This window comes from Macaca mulatta, chromosome 2 (assembly GCF_049350105.2).
Source record: "Macaca mulatta isolate MMU2019108-1 chromosome 2, T2T-MMU8v2.0, whole genome shotgun sequence".
Taxonomy (NCBI): Eukaryota; Metazoa; Chordata; class Mammalia; order Primates; family Cercopithecidae; genus Macaca; species Macaca mulatta.
Genome location: NC_133407.1, coordinates 130,004,461 through 130,021,141, shown reverse-complemented (window position 1 = coordinate 130,021,141; position 16,681 = coordinate 130,004,461). Strand labels below are relative to the sequence as shown.

The window sequence follows — 16,681 nt, the reverse complement described above, 5'->3', positions numbered from 1 at the left end:
CATCTGGCCTTCATTCATGTTATCCATACTAGGGACGACAAACTCACATGTCACAGGGGCTAGGCAGATACTGCCAGCGAATAAAGAGGGCGTGGGTGAGACAGTAAGGAGTGGTGAGGTCTGTGGTCATTGGAATGCTTGGTAAATGCATGCAGTTGATTGTTTCTATTAGGAATGCTGGCCCTGTGATTGGAAAAGCTGAAACTTTTATTTTTGGTGAAAACTTTAGGTTTCTACCAACACTGTTCAGTCAGAAACAAGCAAGTTTCCCTGCAGCCCAGCTTTGTACCCACGAACTACCAATTTGTAACTACTGATCTACCATTACAGAATGCTTGCAATGTGAGAGCCTTTCGCTGTAGTTATTTGGTCAGTATTGTTTTTTTTTTTTTTTTTTTTGATAGGGACACGGTCTCACTATGTTGCCCAGGCTCGTCTCAAACTCCTGGCCTGAAGTGATTCCCCGACTTCAGCTTCCCAAAGTGCTGGGATTATAGGCGTGAACCACCACTCCCAGCCAGGAGTCTTAACTTGACCAGTGGGTTGTAAACCACTTCAGGTCACAGACTAGATCTTATCCTAATTTGTTATCAGTTTATCACAGTGCAGTATACCTTGTAGCCAATAAATATTTGTCATATTTGACATTTGTTGGGTGCTAGAGGGAAAAGATGTAGGCTTGTACTCAAATTAGCTACACACCAGGATGACATGTGTGAGCTAGTAAAGGTCGAGAAGCACATGTAAGACCTTGTGGGATCACAGAGGCAGGCATGAGTTTCTTCTCTCAGTTAATGTCGTAGGCGTTAGACTTCAGAGGCCCAGGCTGATTATTATAGCTGATTTTTAAGGAGTAAAAATAGGCAGTGAGTCTGGGTCCATATATAGCTGTATGTATATAGTATCTCCTATTTTGAGTCACCGTAGGTTTCCCTCATTTGCATAGATCATGATCTATGTCAAATTTTCACAAATGGAAATAACTGTGACTCATTACTGACTTTGTGAGATACAACTGCCCAAAAGCTTACAAAATGAGCTATTTGTATCATGTTGCGATCTGAGTGATTTTTTCATTTGATTATTTGCAGAGTTTGTTCTTTTGCCATAGGGAATATGTGGCCGCTTAGCTTACTGAAGAGAGGTAGCAGCAAGTACAGAACCTTCTCCTGAGTGGAAATCCTTGGATAGGATACTAGAGGAATGATTCCAGTTCAAGATGCAATTTTGTCATCTTAATAGGAGCCTTTAATGTGTATTATCCGCTTGTTCAGTTGTGGTTTTTGGTTAACAAGGGGAAAGCATCACAATAGAAAAAAGATAAGAACATCTAATATTCTGGGATTTGAACAAAGTCTTATTCTCATAAAACCTTACAACATGGGAACATAATGTGATTTCATTGGAACTTGATGTGTACTGTGTAATTCCTCAGAAAGTAAAAATGCAGCAGAAACAGCCTTAAAAGCTTAAAGGATTAAATAACTTAAACATTGTTGCATGTTCTTTCTCATTCGCACCGGCTGAAATTTTGAAAGTACGAATCGCCTTTTTCTGGTTAGTCCAAAGCAGGCAATTTTTTAACAAGTGGCTGACAGTGCACGTTCTGAGGTTGAGAAAGAGATGAATGGCCAGAGCCCACGGCATCCAGGCCAGAGCTGGGTGCCCACTGGTGCTCAGAAGTTGGGTTATTGGATTACCTTACATTTTCTTTCCAGCTGTATTAATGCAGTTTAGCAAACATCTGAAAGCTGAAAATATGCAAAGTACTGTGGCGCGCAGTAGTCCAGACAGAGTTGAGTAATGGGAAATAGGCTAGCCTGGAAACCAAACCAAGTATGAAAACCTCATTCTTCAGGGAATGCTTGTCACGGATTTCGAACCAGTTCCTTCCACTTTGAATTATTCTGCTAATGTTGAGAAACAGAGCCATGGGTTGCGCTACTCTTCACAGTGAGAGATACTGTCTGTGTTCGTCAGTGGTCTGTGAGCCATACTTGCTTTTGGGGATGAAGTGATAATTCTGGTGTCTGACGAAGTGGGGTTATTTCCTCACCACAGCTTACTCAAAAGTAAACAGAACTTTTTATCCCTCAACTTCCAAGGAGTCGATGAATTACTGTTCACCAGCTTTGAATAACATTTGCCAAGTTTGTAATATGTGGTTCTGGTTATAATCCAGGAAGGTGCTGGTCAGATTATATAAATGCCGATTAAGCCTATAGAATTATACTCTGAGGGCAGTTTTTATTAAGAGTGTCTTCCTCATAACTTCAGTTTTTGAAGGCCCTTTCCCCTGTTGAGATGGTTCAGAACTTTTTGTGTCCTGAAAGGACTTGTGTTCGTATCAGTGTCCATCCCCCACCACATCCTTTTACATAATTCTTGAGTTATCGGGTAACTCAGATTTGTTTTTTAGATTCAAGTTTCTTCTGTAGGTGACATTTTACTTGAAATGTTTGTGGATTATTTCATGATTTAGACATATTTGTTGATTTTTTTGTAATTTAGACACAGCACAGTTTAATAGAAATTTCAGTGCTGATAGAAATAACCTCTGTCTGCATTGTGCATTTTGATAGCCACTAGCCACGTGGGACTGTGAAACAGTTGCAATATAGCTAGTGTGGCCAAGGAACTGAATTCTTAATTTTACGTAATTTTAATTTCCTTTAAATATAAATGTAAATAGCCACATGACTAGTGGCTACAGCACAGGTTTAGATAATGGTGGGGATTTTGCAGCTATTGAAAGACTTTAGCTCTTCAGATTCCTTGGGGTTGGGGCAAGGGGACTCGTCAGGAAACATGTTCAGCGAGCCAACTGTCGTTGTGCACTGTTAAACAGTTTGCTTTTCAGACAGACCTGGATAAAACTTGAGCTGTTCTCTGCAGAGGTGCCTCTTGTGTGTTCTGTGAATGGTGGGCCGAACGGTCATCTTTCAGCAGATTAGCTGAAAGAATATCTATCGCCGGGCTCAATTGTTCAGAGATCTGCGCACCCTTTGTGCAAGAACAGGGAAAATTTGTGTTATGACAATGGCTGACAAAATGTTTAATTAAAGCTGCAATTGGCAGTAACTAAATTCTCTGAGGTTTCTTTCCTCTCCTCTTTGCTACTGAAAGGTGCAGAAATGCTTTCGACAGCATCTGTCCTACTGACAGATGAATTGTTTTGGCAGGAGAATCTGAAACCTTCAACCGAAGACACATTCAGATGTCAGGCCTAGTACAGGGCGATCGTGTTCATAGAAATAAGTGAGATGCTTTAGATGTGTGTGCATGTCAGCTGCCACCTGAAAGAAAAGGCCTCATTAAAGGTTTTTACTGATTAACTCTATGATTGTTCTTGGGATCTCAGATGGGAATTCACGCTCCTTTCTGCAAAGCTCTTGGGCTAGGTGTATTTTCTTAATTACTGAGAAATGAGTGTTATCAGTAAGCAGTGAAAAGGCCTGAAAAAACTTTGTTTAAATAATTTTAAAAATTTGGAGAAAAAATGCCAATGTTGATAGCAACATCATTCACAATAGCCAAAAGGAGGAACAACCCAAATGCCATCTGTGATGAATGGGTACACACAATGTGGCATATACATACATTGGCATATTAGCCTTAAAAAGAAATGAAATTCTGCCAGGTGCAGTGGCTCACTCTGGTAATCTCATCACTTTGGGAGGCTGAGGTGGGAGGATTGCTTCAGTCCAGGAGTTCAAGACTAGCCTGGGCAATATAGCGAGACCCCCATGTCTACTAAAAAAATAAAATTTAGCCAGGTGTGGTGGTATGTGTGCCTGTAGTCCCAGCTACTTGGGAGGCTGCAATAGGAGGATCACTTGAGCCCAAGAGTTTGAGGCTGCAGTGAGCTGTGATCGCACCACTGCACTCCAGCCTGGGTGACAGAGTGAGACCCTATCTCTTAAAAAAATGAAATTCTGACACATGTGACAACATGGATGAATCTTGAAGACATTATGTTAAGTGAATTAAGCCAGTCACAAAAGGACAAATATTCTATGATCTACCAACATGAGGTACTTAGAGTAGTCAGATTCTTAGAGACAGAAGTAGAATGGAGGTTGCTAGGGGCTAAGACAGAAGGGAATGAGGAGCTGATGTTTAATGAGTATAGACTTTCAGTTTGGGGTGTTGAGAAACTTCTAAAGTTCTGGAGATAGATGGTGGTGATGGTTGCACAACAGTGTGAAGGTACTCAGTGCCATTGAATAGTACACTTAAAAATGGTTACAAAGGCAAATTTTATGTTATATGTATTTTACCATATTAAAGAAATTACGCTTAGGCCGGGTGCGGTGGCTCATGCCTGTAATCCTAGCACTTTGGGAGGCCGAGGCAGGCGGATCACCTGAGGTCAGGAGTTTGAAACCAGCCTGGCCAACATGGTGAAACCACGTCTCTACTAAAAATGCAAAAAAATTAGCCGGGCGTGGTGGTGGGCACCTGTAATCCCAGCTAGTCTGGAGGCCGAGGCAGGAGAATTGCTTGAACCCGGGAGATGGAGGTTGCAGTGAGCCAAAATCATGCCACTACACTCCAGCCTGGGCGACAGAGCAAGACTCGTCTCAAAAAAAAAAAAAAGTTAGAGTTTGTCTCCTTGAATTGGGCCAACAAGAAAGTGTCTCTGAGGATTTTATTTCATATTGTAGTTCCTGGGGAGACTGTAGTAAATATTTTCCTCATTTCCTAGTAAACCTATTGAGGATCCACAGCTGACTCCACTCTTCAGGCCCACTTACTTCTCAGACTTAAAAACCGGAATAGCCGCTTGTCCAAAGCAGAAAGGGACATGAGCCTCGGCGGCTGTCTTCTCTTTTGCCAACAGGTGCTCTGAGAGAAGAGGTACCCTTTCTGGGTAGCACCCTAACACTTGCTTTTCTAGTTAATTGAAACTCTAAAAGTCGCCGCATTCCAGCTGACCCCATGAGAACTTAATGTTTCCACTTCTAAGTGTGTTCATCTCTGTTGCTGCTTGTTGGCATTTCAGTGTTAAGTCTTGATACTGCTAGGCTTCTAGATAGTACTGGAATGGAAGACCCTTCGCTCTAGTAGCCTTGTCTAAAAAGCAAAATTTTTATAACATTTTTGAAATGTAAATACATTTTGTCTGCTCTTTAAGGGAAAGACAAACCCAAGGGTGTTGTGACTTAAATGGTTTTATACCAAATTGCTGAAGACTGTGGACACTTGCTGGGTGGGAAATGAGGAAAGTAATCTCATTTCAGATAGTCCCAAACTGAGCCATCAGTTTAATTGTGTAAGACCTGGTGAGCCCTAGCTCTGCCCAGGCCACACGTGTAAGCCAGAAACACACTGTTCCCTTTGAACCTAATGGCCTCAAGAGTCAGTGGCCCAGATCAGAGGCAAAAACTGGTGATCCTCAAGCCAAATGTGGCCTGCAGATATGTGAAATCTTTTCAGGTTTTTTTAAAAAAGTAATAAGGCAGCCCTGGATGGGCCAAACAAAACAGGAATTCAGATCCTGAGCCTCTGAGAAGATTGGTCTCCACTGACCCTTGTTTCAGGGGACGAGAAGCAAATGCCCCTTTAGGTGGGTGGCAGGCACTTCCGTGTCAACCTTGTTACACGCAGGGCAGGCTTACCAGCTCTCTCTTACTTGCTTGTCCTCTAAGCTCTTGCCATTGTGGTTTCTGAGTCTTTCTCTAATATCCCTTCCAGCTTCACAACTTCTGTTACCTATAACAATACAAAAGTTAGTCTTCGTAAACTCACAATATCTTTACACCCGGAGACAGTATTTCCATCCCCCTTTTTACGATAATCTGCTCAAAATAGAAGAAAATCTCAGTCTGTTAAGTCCTTTTTCTGATGTGGGAGAATTCTCTCAATTTGTAGATTTTCTTTCTCAAGTCTAAGTTGGGATTTCTGGGTACCCATTAATAAATACCCCCAGGCACAGACAAGCTCACACTTGACTTCAATATGCGGTTTAAAGCATTATCACCTTCAATCTTTATGGTAACATAATCTCTGGACAAATTGCTTTTAATTCAGGCTGTACCATGAATACAGAAGTACCATTAGTTTCAAGTGTAGTTTGACTTTTATTTAGATGAATGTCTCTGAGTTCACAGTGAAATGGCTCTCAGCTCTAGGTTACTATTGATTGAAATGTCTCTGGAGTAAGTTTAAAAGATTGTTGCCACATACGTGACACTTTCCGAGACAAACTTTAAACTCATAATTAGTCGTACTGTTAATTGGCAGTAATGTCAATGGAATTAATAGCTGAGATGAAAAATGTAAACCTCTTCGGCATACACAGGGCTGGGTAGACTTTGGAGGCAGGGAAGGATTACTTTCTGTGCAAAGAAAGTTAGGGCCCATTTGGATCACATCTTTGTGGCTTTGTTCCTGAAAGATGAAGCTGGTCTGGTTGAGATTGTGGTCACCTAACAGAATAGTGCCCAGCTTGCTCTTTGTCCGCCTCTAAAGGTATGGCTGGGTTATGAAGCAGGGAGAGTTGTAATTCTGAACCATTGACACAGATGCTATCATCTTGAGAAAGCTGCTCACCTGAGGCTTTCCCTGCCTGTGGTTAACACAAACAAGAATTTCCAACAACTGGCCCTCTTCTCCTGTGTGACTATCCCTCCTGGTTTATTCAGTGAAGGTGGGAATACTGTGTTCATAAGTAGCCTTATGATTCAGGATCTTACAGTGTTCACAAACACTCACTTGAACTTTGACTATTTGTGCAATTTTTAGTCTTAAGCTCTTGTGTAGACCAGGGTTTCTCCACCTCTGAATCCTAGGATTGATATTTAGGGCTGGGCAGTTCTGTGTTGTGCAGGGCTGCCTGTGCATCGTAAGATATTTAACAGCATCTTTGGCTTCTATCCATCAGATGCCAGTAACACCCCCCACTCCCTGCCACCAGTTGTGACAACCAAAAATGTCTCCAGACATTGCCAAGTGTCCTCTGGGGGGCAGAATCATCCCTGGTTGAGAGCCACTGGTTTAGACAATGAAGGGTTTTTTTTCCCCCCCCTTTTCTCCTTTACTAAGGCTTGATGTTGATACTTAGTAAAACATTAATTTTTTTAAAATGCCATTAAGAATAGCCTTGGACTTGGTATGATGCAAAGCGTTTGGACCAGGGACTGTCTTACCTTGGAATTTCTTTCCAAGTTGTTAATAGTGAAATGATACTGATTGAAATTCGTTTGGGTTTAGCCAATCTCAGGTCATTTGGGTTTTCACAGAGTTGCTTGGAGTGCCTTATTTATGGATGTAGGTGGGGAGGGGTATGTCTGTGAATCTCAGTATCAATACAGTTACTTAACACATGATCCTGGGGTGGGGGCTTGGATTTTGAGGGTTGGGGGAGCAGGACAAGAGAAGATTTCTGAATCCTGGGTATGATGCCAAGTGTTGATTCCGTTTTTTTTTCTCTCTCTGTCTTTACCAGAAACCTGAGTTACAACAAACTCTCTGAGATTGACCCTGCTGGTTTTGAGGACTTGCCAAATCTACAGGAAGTGTGAGTCTTCCCCTAAATCTCTGGTGGTTGGAAGGATGGAGAGCTCTTTGGGAAAATCCTCTCGTGTTGCAGCATCGCTCACTCCCCTAGATCTGCAGTCTAATCTTGTAGGAAGGAACATTTGTGTATGGGCTGTGTTGACAAATTCTATTCCTGCTTATCTCTCCCTTTCCCTAGGCTCTCTGTTCTTCCTAGGCTGTCCATAAAGGGTGTGTTACAACTCAGCAGGCATAGAGCTCCTGGAAATCCTGGGCGCATGGTGGGTGTATAGCAGAGTCCCTCCATTGTGGGAAGCCTTGTAACTGGAGTGACACAACCTGGGCTGGTACTTTGTCACAGTTCCCGGGAAAGCTGATCAGCCTACTCAACAGTGGCATGTGATGCCAGCCCACCTGTATTTCCCAGGAAGTAAAGTTATGGAAGGATGGACTATAGAGGCTTACCTGTTCCCCTCCACCTCCAAGCAGAGCTAGGATGACTGCCTTTGGAGCTCTAGGCTTGCTGTCCCTTGCAGTGTCTTGTAAATCAGGCTGCAATCTTTTCTTCCTTTTAATGTATTCTGTTTTTCATGTGGATGTTAGGATTATCAGGTATTTTAATTCCATGGAGACTTTATAGAAACCTTCACATATATGTAGTATACATACTGTAGAAAAATTGGCAACTACAGAAATGTGTGAAGAATGAAAATCACCGGTATTCTTACCCAGGCATACCCATTGCGAACACCTAGTGAAAACTATCACGTGTACATATGTAATTTCAGGATCAAACTGTACAGTATGGTTTTTTTTTTTTGTTTTTTTTTTTTTTTGAGACGGAGTCTTGCTCTGTCCCCCAGGCTGGAGTGCAGTGGCGCGATCTCGGCTCACTGCAAGCTCCACCTCCTGGGTTTACACCATTCTCCTGCCTCAGTCTCCCGAGTAGCTGGGACTACAGGTGTGTGCCACCACATCCAGCTAATTTTTTTAATAGAAATGGGGTTCCACCATGTTGGTCAGGCTGGTCTTGAACTCCTGACCTCAAGTGATCCTCCTGCTTTGGCCTCCCAAAGTGCTGGGGTTATAGGTGTGAGCCACTGCACCCGGGCTTACTTGTTATTCTTTGATTCCATTATTGATGACATATCTAAATAAATTTGAATTTCATCAGCTGGTACAATTTGCAAAATACTTGCATTCCGTACCCTCATCTCCAGATTCTCTAGATTGGCGTTTATAATTTCTGCTTCTGTTTTAAAAAGGTTTAGGCTTCTACAGTTAAAGAAGCATCAGAACAGGAAGGGGCCTTGGAAATGGTTTCTCTAGGACTGTCATTCTCCCAGAGGATCAGTGAGCCCGTGGCAGGGGAAAGGAAGTTTGAAGTGGGTCACTGTGTTAGTTTGCTAAGGCTGCTGCCATAACAAACAAATAGCACAGGCTGGGTGCCTTAAACAGCAGAAATTCATCTTCTCACAGTCTGGACACAGGAGGTCCAAGATCAGGGTACTGGCAGGGTTGGCTTTTTCCGAGGCCTTGCACTGTGCCCTCACGTGCTCTCTCCTCTGTGTGCATGCATGGTGTCTCTGTGTGTGTCCAGATTTCCTCTTCTTATAAAGACATCAGTCCTATTGGATCAGGGCCCATCACCTCTTTAAAGACACCATCTCCAAATGCAGTCACATTCTAAGGTACTAGAGGTTAGAGCTTCAACATATGAACTCTAGGGGAACACAGTTCAGCCCATCATAGTCACCAAGGTGATAAACTCAGTCCATCATGGAGCTTGTTAGGTTTGTAACCCAGTGCTTTCCCTAATCCAAGCTGTCTTTAATGGCTTGTGGTTAGAATATATTCAAATTCTGTGTACATCTGCAAACTTAGTGTTTTCTTTTAGGATTGGACAAAATTGGGGAGTTCTCTCTAGCATCATTCAAGCTTTCATTGAATACTTACTCAAGCATCTGCTCTGTCCAGGCGCTATTCTGGGTGCTGGGGCTACAGGAGTGAACAAGACACAAAGAGGGCTGGGACTGGGGAGGGGCAAGTGAGGCACCCAACACAGGCGCATAATTTGTGGGGACACCAGAGACTCAGCAGTCAAGATAAAGGATATTTTGATAGAGTATTTTGAAAGTCAAAATGAATATAAAAAGAAAAATGAGTAAAATATAAAAAGCTTAGCTCAAGATAGGATTAGTATTACTAATTCCTATCCTTTTGCCTCCGGTTCCACGATGGCTTCACATGGTGCTGTTGCTGATTTTGTCTTGATTTAAACTTTTCATATTTTGTTCATCATGAATTTTGTTTTGCATTCATCTTCATATTTAAAAAATATTACATTAATATAGTATTTGTCTTGGTGATTGGGTTTTTGGCTGTCTCTTAAATTTTGTGCCCCTCCCTACCCAATTCCAACCCTGCAGACAAACCTCTCCTCTCACTGAGTTTACATTAAGTGGAGGAAAGCCATGGACTGAATAAGGAAACCGGTAAGACTTACTGGAGATAAGTGGTATGGGGGAAATAGAACAGAGTAATGTGGGAGTATTTTTTGTATGAAGAATTTTGGAGGCATGATAACAGAAATAGTATGATCAGGAAGGTAATGACTGAGCAGGTGTGAATGATGAGGACAGGGAGCACTGCAAGTACAAAGCCTCAAGAAGGGAGCAGGCTGAGGGCCACTGTGCCTGGCATGCAAGAGGGCAGGGGGATGTGGCCAGAGGCTAGGTCCTTTTATGGTTTCAACCCTCATTGACCCCTGTCTATCAGGGGCAGGCATGGGACATGCTCTGGTGAGCATTATCAGTGTTGTTCTAACTCCCTGTTCCTCTTGTTCCTTGCCTAGACAGGCTTTCAACTTTCGTTTATTTTGGCTCCCATGACCTGCAGCCTGTACTCAGCACTTCTTAGAGTTCTAGAACTGAGAACTCACCCAGCTCTAGAACTGAGCACTCCCACCAGTATCTTCATTGGAGATACTGGTTATGAGTCTTAAAAATATATTTCTCACTTAGGAACAGTCACAGTAATTGTAGCAGTGTGCTAATAAACCTTTGGGGAATATGACATCACTTAACCCTAACACCAACTCTGTGATATAAAACATTTTGTTTTTTCTTTTTTTGAGATGGAGTTTGGCTTTTGTCTCCTAGGCTGGAGTGCAGTGGCGCAATCTTGGGTCACTGCAACCTCCGCCTCCTCGGTTCAAGTGATTCTCCTGCCTCAGCCTCCCGAGTAACTGGGATTACAGGTGCCTGCAACCGTGCCCAGCTAATTTTTATATTTTAAGTAGAGATGGGATTTCACCATGTTGGCCAGGCTGGTCTTGACCTCCTGACCTTAGGTGATCTGCCCGCCTCGGCCTCCCAAAATGCTAGGATTACAGACATGAGCCACCACACCTTGCCTGATACAAAACATTTTCTTTCTTTTTTTTTTTTTTTTTTGAGATGGAGTGTTGCTCTGTCACCCAGGTTGGAGTGCAGTGGCGTGATCTCAGCTCGCTGCAACCTCCATCTCCTGGGTGCAAGTGATTCTCATGCCTCAGCCTCCCAAGTAGCTGGGATTACAGGTGTATACCATCATGCCCAGCTAATTTTTGTATTTTTAGTAGAGATGGGATTTCGCCATGTTGGCCAGGCTGGTCTCGAACTCTGGCCTTAAGTGATCTGCCCGCCTTAGCCTCCCAATGTGCTGGGATTACAGGTGTGAGACCCCACACCCAGCCCCTTAAAACATTTTCTTTGTAAGCATTTTTTCATCTGGGTGCAGAAGGATCACTTGAGCCCAGGAATTTGAGACCAGCCTGCGCAACAAAGTGATGCCTTGTCTCTATAAAAAATTAGCTGGACATAGTGGCCCATGCCTGTAATCCCAGGTTCTTGGGAGGTTGCAGCCTGAAGATCGCTGAAGCCCAGGAGATTGAGACTTCAGCGTGCCGTGTTCACACCGTGCACTCCACCCAACAGAGCAAGACCCTGCCTCTGAAAAAAATGTAAGAAAAATAAAAGGAGTTTCTCTGCTTTGCAGAAGAGGAAACAGATACTTAGAAAAGAAACTTGCACAGTGTCACATGGTTGGTAAAACTTGAGAGCTGAATTCAAAACCTGTGCTAACCTTGAGGCTACGCTACCTTAATTTCCTACATCCTTCATCTTAACCCTCACAGTCAACTGAAGATGAAGAGGAACTGAGGCATGGGATTTGGCTGAAACTGCATGGCTAGTGAGTGGTAGAATTTGACCTATGTTCTCCAGTGTAATCCTGGTCCACACGCTCTTTGGCAACAGTACCTTCCAAGTATAGGGAGTGTTAAGACAGAGGTCATATCTTAGGAATTCAATGTGATGTGGTGGGAAAAACTCTCATTTTGGTAGCAAGCAGACTCACGTTTGATTTCTGGTTCTGCCCCTTACTAGGGTCCTGAGACCCTAGACAGTTTACTTAGTGCCTCAGCGTTTGCTTTCTTTCTTCTGTAACATTGACATCATAACACTTTGTTGGTGTTATTATAGTTATTAAGATGATGCACAGGGCCTTGCACATGGGAGAGGCTCACTGAATATTATCCCTCTTCCCTCCTGCTACTTTTGGAACTACCCAGCCCTCCAAGCTGGGTGCATTGTTTAGAAATGAATATTTGCAGGCTGATAGGTTGAATGTCTTGCCATTGTGCTTCCTATCCCTGGTGTCACTCCCTGTTCTGTGAGATGGATGAGATGAATTCCCTGATGCCTAGAACAGTAGAACTTCTCACTGATAAAGACCCAGGCCTTTCCCTAAGGGAATTCTAAAACGTCATGGAGACAGAAAGAGGCTGTTAGGTGTGAGGCGTCAGGAGGTGGGGAAGGATATTGCAAAAAAGAAAAAAAAATCGTAGCTGAATGCTATTGCTTCGAAATTAACCAGTCTCCAGTGTTGCCTCGGCGCTGTCAGCTCTCCCAGACCTTACAGAGCCTTCAGTCTGTAGCCCTCAGTGAGAGTGGAGCCACAGGCTGGCAAAACAGCAGGCGGTGGTTTAGCAGTGGTTTTATTCTGGAGGCCTCAGAACCACATGACATCGTGTGCCGGCTGGAGAGAGAAGGCGAGGCCCCTGGAGGACATGAGGACACTTGTGCTGCTGTGTCCAAGCCACACGGTCTTCACTGCCCACAGCCCTGAGGAAAGCCCACCAGGGAGTGCCTCCAGCTGGGGTCCTGGCCAGCAGGCTCCTCTATTAATAAGAGGGGCTATTTATATAGTCCTCTGTAGAAACTGCCCTCAGATCACATTACTGCCGCCTGGCCCACGAGTGCCTGCTGTGGGTGCTGCCGTGTGCTTGCCAGGGCCACTGACCTGGTAAGGAAGCCTCAAGTGTGCCCTGCCATTGGGTATTTGTGGCTCATCCCTTTCTGTCAGGCTGTTGCTCCCCACAGTGGGTGTGTGTGAGCAGGGGTGTAGGAGATGGTAGTATGTTTAGGAAGAGGTTGAAATAATGAGGGTTGTCATTTTGGGGTACTGCTTTTTAGCTGTGAATTACTATCACTTTTTTGTTGTTGTTGTTTTGGAGACAGGATCTCACTCTTGCCCAGGCTGGAGTACAGTGGTATGGTCATAGCTGACTGCAGCCTCAAATTCCCAGGCTCAAGTGATCCTCCCACCTCAGCCTTCTGAGTAGCTGGGACTACAGGCATGCACCACCACTCCTGGCTAATTTTTTGTAGAGATGGGTTTTGTCATGTTGTCCAGGCTAGTCTTGAACTACTGGGCTTAAACGATCCTCCCGCCTTGGCCTCCCAAAGGGCCGGGATACGGGTGTGAGCCACCATGCCTGGCCCTACTGCCACCTCTTAAGCATATTCTGTGTATCTGGCTGTATCCTAAGATCTTAGGTTTAATTATTTCAGCTGGATCCTCCCAAAACCCTACAAAGCTGGTACTTGTATTATTTACATTCTTCAGAAGAGGGAAGTAAGGGAGAGCAAGACTGAGTGACATGTTTAGCATTGGATTGACAAAGGGTACAACTGGAGTTGAGTGAACCAAGATCTGTCTGATTTAAATATCTGAGCCGTATAATCCCATCCTAATAATCCCTGCTCCGTAACTGCCTCAGTTTCCTTTCTTAAAGAGAGGTGATAATTTAGTATTTTCCTCAAAGTGTTGGCGTATTGTTCAGTGAGATATTGCACATAGAAAACTTAGGACAGAATCTGGCACATAGTAGATGTTCACCTTTATTATTGTTTATTTTGTTAAAGTAATTGTATCCTATGCTAAAATAATTTTATCTGGCTATCTTGTGTAGAAACCATGTATCATAAAGTCTCACCAAATCAATTTGTTAGTATACATTATTCTCCAGTAACTAAAGCAGAATACAGTTATTAAGTGGCCCTGCTTCCAAAACCCCTGTGCATCTGAGGCACTTCTTAATCCTGAATCATCAGGAAAAGGTTTAGCAATAGAGGCCAGACGTTTCAGAGAGATTTTTAGGGCCTTGGATGGAAGTAAATTTTGTGGGGAGATGGGAGTCAGCGGGGGAAGTAAATTGGGGAGGGATGGTGGCTAAGGGGTGAGGGATAGAAGACTGTACAACCCTAGATATTTAAAAAAATTTCCTTAGGCACAATCTTTAATTCTGAAAATTTCCTTTTTCATGGAGACTCTGCTAAACTTCCTGAGCGCCTCTCCCCTCAAAGCTGTAGCTGTGCTATTTTTGACCAGTCTCTATTTCAGTCTGGCAAGAAGTTCATTGCATCTCAGAGTGAGCTGGGCCTTTGCTGCCTTCTGAGGAGAGTCTTCTTGTTTCAACAGGGGACAGAGTGAACAAAAAGGGGGCCAGCAGTGGTGGAGCTAACAGACTTACTCGGAATAGCGGTTCTTTTTTCAGTAGAAATGATCTGGAAGTAAGCTTACTGGGCAGGGCCTCTCCTGGGGGCTCCGAGTGTCCTCCCTGTAAGTCAGGCAGCCCTGATGCCACCAGAGCCTGCTGTTTCTGACTGAGCCTGTTGACTCGGGGCTGCTCATCTAGACATACAAGGCCCAGTTGAGCTCCAGCCCTGGTCCACCGCCCCTCTATGCTCCACTTCCAGCAGATCTGTCACGTTTCGAAATATCATGTTGCCCCCTTCCCTTGTTCATTTATTTCTGTGAAATTGGGTGGAGCAGTTTGTCACAGATACGGTAGGCCTGGCTTGAGACCAAGCTCATCAGGCGTAGCCCCCTGCAGAGAAATCCATACGCTTTGTTTCAGGTTTAAAATCAAGTGAGATCCTAAGCTGGCTGAAAAACAACTGTGCTGTTACCTAAGGGATTACGAGCTTTCCAGCTGGCCTTTGAGCATGTTGCTCTCCTCTCTGTCATACTTTTTTCAGCTCTTGGCCGGGTCCTCTCTTGTTGTGTGATCCTAGGCTAGTGACTTAAACTGGCCTAGAGAACTTACCTGTAATGTAGAGAATGGTAGTAGTTACCCTGGTACCTGACTCAAAGTTGTTGTGATGGTGAAAGTGCACGAGGCATGTCGAGTTTTTGCTGAAATAAAGAACTAGAAGGTAATGAGGAAGAACCTAGACTTTGGGGCTAGGCACCCTGGGCCACTACCACTTACTGCTGGCGACCTTGGTCAAACTACTTAACGTCTGTGTTTCAGTTTCCTCATTGGTGCAGTGGAAATGTTCCTGAGACCTGTTTCCGAGGGCTGTAAAGATGCATGAATATACTGAAAAACTCTTAGAGCTGTGCCTGGCACATAGTCAGCCTTCATTAATTTATCTGCGTTTGTTTTTGTTACCACCATTCTCTGTGTTTCAGAATGAATCGCAAGCAACGAAAGAGTTCTTAGGCAAGCTGCCTGATTGGCAGCAGGTGCCCGACCTTAGTTTTTCTTGCTCTGATAAAACCTGGGGGTCTCTTGTAATAATAGGCGCGTCGATGGGTACTATGACAATTTATTAGCTGAGATTAAGACTAATGGAGAGTTTTCAGTGTCCCTGCATGTGGATGGGAAATGGATCACAGCAGGGTTGGAGGAGATAAAAGGTGAAGCAGAAACAATCTGATTTAGGGGGCAGTCAGATAAGAGACTGTTAAAGTAATTAATTGTCTGTTTCAACACACAAACAAGGGCCCTTTAAGTGGAGAAAGGATTTGCCACATGATACGGATCTGCCTTCTCTCTGCCAGATGCTTCAGCCATGAAGCTATTGAAACAGGCATTCTGTGTCCCACAGCCCAGTAATTGCCAAGCTTCATCCCTAACTGGCTTTGGCACTGAAGAAAGCAAATGGGATAATTCAAGGCCTTTCCTTTTTTTTTTTTTTTCCTTCTATTCATTTCTATAAAAGATGGCAGACAACCAGATTATTCTATTCAAGCACATGCTAGCTGTATACTTGTATGAGTACAGCTGTCATTTCAGTTGCCTTGTCTTCAAACAGAAACAAGATGCTCTGTGTTAGATGTACCTCCCTTAAAAAACTGAGAATAAGAGAACCGAGTTTTATCCCCTTGACTTTGCATCGCAAGTAATTTATTTCTAGCCCATCACCTGGCAGAAAGCCTGAACACTGTGCTTTGGTTTTCTTCAGGATTGTTGGGCTCACTTTGCAAGTCTGATTTTGGATTCTCTTCCCAGATTTGGAAATACATGTCCATGTAAGGAGGCCAGATTGCACAGCCTCTGGGGGCAGACCAGGCGAGCTGAGCTTTGGTTTGTGGGTTTCCCCTTCCGTTAAGAGATATTAACTATGGAAATACAGATTTGGACTATTTGAGCAGGAAGGGAGCTTGGAGAGCAAATCTCGTCTGTGGAGAATTTTCAAAGTGTTTATGCACAAAAGTGTGTGCATATATGTTCATTTTTCTGGGGGATGCATCCAGAGGCTCATCAGAGTCCAGCTGGAACCTCAAATGGAAGAGAGTCCCTGAGTCCAGTTCCCTTGTTATTTCACAGATGAGGCACTGAAATAATTGGCCCCATGTGTCCCAAGCCCCTCAGAACTCCATGTGAGCCAGGATGTGAGTCTCTGGCTCTTGTTCCACACTTGTTGCCCTTTGCAAGGGCAAATTTCGGCCCACGGGGAGTGTTCTCACCGATGGTCTTAGGGGCACTTTTGTCCCGAACCTGCCTCTTGGCTTGTTCTCACCGTTCCTTGTCTTGATTTCTGAGTTCTATGGGAAGCTGATGGCAGAT

At 43.9% G+C, this 16,681-nt stretch overlaps 1 protein-coding gene across 5 annotated transcripts in view; it reads left to right on the top strand.

The window, feature by feature from the left end:
- Positions 1-16,681, top strand: part of LRIG1 (leucine rich repeats and immunoglobulin like domains 1) — a 126,623-nt gene that overhangs the window by 30,859 nt on the left and 79,083 nt on the right. For 4 of the 5 annotated variants that reach the window (XM_077993307.1, XM_077993306.1, XM_077993305.1 and 1 more), the window contains exon 2: positions 7,451-7,522. The exons of the other annotated variant lie outside the window; for it this stretch is intronic. Coding sequence is in view for 2 of the 4 variants with exons in the window: in XM_077993305.1 (XP_077849431.1) it covers positions 7,451-7,522 (72 nt within the window). In the remaining 2 variants the exon portion in view is untranslated. The remainder of the gene's footprint in view (positions 1-7,450; positions 7,523-16,681) is intronic. 5 annotated transcript variants of the gene reach the window in all.